General features: G+C 44.0%; 1 protein-coding gene across 1 annotated transcript; it reads left to right on the forward strand.

Moving 5' to 3' along the window:
• Positions 1–714: 714 nt before the first annotated feature.
• LOC106014064 (hepatitis A virus cellular receptor 1) lies at positions 715–3,317 on the forward strand (the record flags this gene model as incomplete). The annotated part of the gene is given in 2 exon segments (XM_013091097.2): positions 715–1,102; positions 3,181–3,317. Coding segments are annotated over 2 exon segments (525 nt in total), but the record flags the coding sequence as incomplete, so codon positions are not given.
• Between the last annotated feature and the right edge of the window lie 166 nt (positions 3,318–3,483).

Consider the following 3,483-nt stretch of genomic DNA (forward strand, 5'->3'; position numbering starts at 1 on the left):
CGGAGGGCCCGTGTGCAAGTTGTGCACGTTAAAGATCCCTTGGTGGTCTAAAATCGATGAGAGTAGGCTTCGGCCGGCAACCGGGCAAAGTTCAAAATGTCCTACAACTGAAAAAGTTCAATGTGTCCTGCGCGCTCATATGACCTTATGCAGTTGCGAGCGCCGTAAAACACGTACAAAAACAAACAAACAAACAAGTAGAAAGACCGAGGTAAAAGAGAAAAAATGATCACTTGTACCCGACAGCGAAGTGCCACTTTAGTGTCATGTTTTCGCTACACTATAGACGCCGGTATGATATCTGTTTGTGTATGTTCGTCAGTGTGACTGTCTCTACTGTGTGTGTGTTGTTGTAATGTATGTTCGTCAGTGTGACTGTCTCTACTGTGTGTGTGTGTTGTAATGACGTCTGTTTCTGTGAGTCTGTCAGTGTGGACTACTCCTACATAATACAGTGTATTTGACTTACATGTACAAGGAAACAAGCTGTATGGTAAGTCCATTAGTGTGACTATTACCACGAGAATGGATGTGTCTTTGTAATGAGCATTGGTTCTAGAAGTAAACTATTGTATAATGTTACGTGGTCGTCCTTGGTGAGTGTATGCACAAGAATTGAAGTACGTTCCTTTGAGCTTATCCTTTCATAACAACACTTGGCCTACCCCCCTCCTCCTCCCCCCTCCCTTTCCGCCCTGTTGCCTGTTGTCCTCAATGGTTGGGGTTCCAATCTCAGAGGACACAAGCACGAGCGGACCAGCCTCTGCAACCTCCACCAATGGCGGGGACATGACAGCCACAACCACCATGAAGCCAGCCACACAGCCCGCTTCCTCGGTGTTACCCACGACCACCCCGCCCCCTCCCACACAGCCCGCTTCCTCGGTGTTACCCACGACCACCCCGCCCCCTCCCTCCCAGACAATGATGACACAGACGATGTCCTCACAACCTCCAACCACGCCCTTCACGGAGCAGCCCCCGACGACAACGGCCAAGATGAGCACTCAGCCAATCACAACGCGTCCTCCCACGACCACGCCGTCCAGGGAGGGAACAACGTCCAGCCCACCGCCGGCCCCACAGACAACATCTCCCGGGGGTGAGTCAGTCACAGTCGTTGGCCTCTCTGTTCGCAGGTGGTGCTTTGTCTGTTTGTATTGGTTTATCTGTTCGCAGGTGGTGCTTTGTCTGTTTGTGGTGGTTTGTCTGTTCGCAGGTGTTGGTCTATCTGTTTGTGTTGGTTTATCTGTTCACATGTGTTGGTTTTTCTGTTTGTATTGGTTTATCTGTACACAGTTGTTTGTTTATCTGTACACAGGTGTTGGTTTATCCGTCAGTAATGGTCTGTCTTTTCATAGCTATTGGTTTATCTGTTCACATCTATAGGTCGGTATTGGTCCATCAGTTTGTATTCGTCTGTTTGTTCACAGCTGTTTGTCTATCAGTTGGTATTTGTCTGTCTAATTGAGGCTACTGCTTTATCTGTTCACAATGTTTGGTCTGTCTGTACATATGATCATTGGTCTGTCTGTACGTATGATCATTGATCTGTCTGTACATATGATCATTGGTCTGTCTGTACATATGATCATTGGTCTGTCTGTACATATGATCATTGTTCTGTCTGTCAGAGATATCAACTCTCACTTTGTACAACGTGACTGGAATGATAACACCAGCAGAATTACATATAATATACAGTTTTATTGAAAGTGTCCGAGCACAGAAATGACTAGTAGACTATGGTACAGTATGGTCTGTTTCAGATCTGTTTTCAGAAAGAAGTAGGAACACCAGGCCACCTTTTTTACCTTAGTATATTTATAATTTTGATTTTTATTTATCTCGTCTTAGAGTTGAGCGTTTTAGTTTCGAATTTTTAGAAACGCGTGAATACTTTAAGAAAAATTCTCATTCCAGGTTTTCGAGTTGAGAAGATTGTGTTTCTTGCTGGACTGTACAGGCGGCTCCCTGTGAGCTGTAAATATTCTTTTATTGATTAAACTGTTTTATACGAATGCAATGGCGACACATAGAAGGAGTACGAACCGTCACATATTACTATCGTTATGTGCAATGTACAATGTACAATAGAGAATATGTCAATAAAGTTACAAAGAAAATCCTCCCCACAGCCAGCCGGTGAACCTCTCGAAGTCTCACCATTATGACGTCAACATTTACGGGGGTCCTTTCCACAAGCCTCGTTTTCATTCTAATTTAGCGGAAACCTTTTTGATGGATATTTCAATGAGTTGTAATCGGCCCTATCATACATGGTCGCCGAGCTTCTGTGTAAAACTTGAATTCCTGTTGTTTCAACGTTTCTGCTGTTCCTTTCTGCATTTGTTTGTTTGGGTTTTGTTTGGTTTGTAGTTTAAAATAATAGCTCGAGGTGCGACACCATGACAGATTAGTGTATTCAAAGCCTTGGCAGTTATTGCTCGAGCATGGCTGGCACTTATAGTCGAGTCTTATTATCAAACAGATTCTCATATCATCACATCACTAGTTCTATATATTTTACAATAGATTGTCATCAAATTCCCGCTCAACAGCAAGCTCTATGCGCCTCACAATCTATACTATTATCTCAGCAGACCTGAGAGCATTCTGAAACAAACTCAACTTCCTGGGAAGCATACAGTGCAAGCAGCCATTTATAGGCGCTAAAACACTAACATACTGATAAGATCTTTCGCTATCTACACTCTCTCTATATATTCTACAATTGATTGTCATACCATCATATCGCTCTCTCTATATATTCTACAATAGATTGTCATACCATCACTTCACTCGTTCTATATATTCTACAATAGATTGTCATATCATCATATCGCTCTCTCTATACCTTTACTTTCAATATGAAAGAATCAGCAGCAGGAAAGTCACCCGCTGTATGGGAGAGCACGGCAGTCATGACGTACATTGGACGTGTTTTCCCCATCTATTTTGTCATTTCTTCTGTCGTCGTCGTTATTGTTTCTGATGTTGCTGCTGTTGCTGTTGCTGTTTCTGATGTTGCTGCTGTTGCTGCTGTTGCTGCTGTTGCTGCTGTTGCTGCTGTTGTTGCTGTTGTTGCTGTCGCTGTTTCTGATATTGCCGTTGTTGTTGCTGTTGCTATTGCTGTTGCTGTTTCTGATGTTGCTGCTGTTGTTGTTGTTGTTGCTGTAGGCTGCGCCGGACAGAAGGCTGACGTCATATTCCTGCTGGACGCCAGTTCCAGTGAGGGGTCCACCAACTTCCGGAAACAGCTGGACTACATTACGTCACTGGTGGGATCTCTAGACGTGAGCCAGGACCACATACGGGTGGGTGACGTCATCTTTTACGTCACTGGTCAGAGTAGGTGACGTAATGCGTTACGTCACTGGTCAGAGTAGGTGGCGTTATGTAGATTCCAAGTACAGGTTCTTGCAAGCAATACAGAACATGAGATAAAGAATCTCAAGTACAGCTTCAAAGCACACTTGTATA

Source organism: Aplysia californica, unplaced genomic scaffold (assembly GCF_000002075.1).
Source record: "Aplysia californica isolate F4 #8 unplaced genomic scaffold, AplCal3.0 scaffold02085, whole genome shotgun sequence".
NCBI classification, from domain to species: domain Eukaryota; kingdom Metazoa; phylum Mollusca; class Gastropoda; order Aplysiida; family Aplysiidae; genus Aplysia; species Aplysia californica.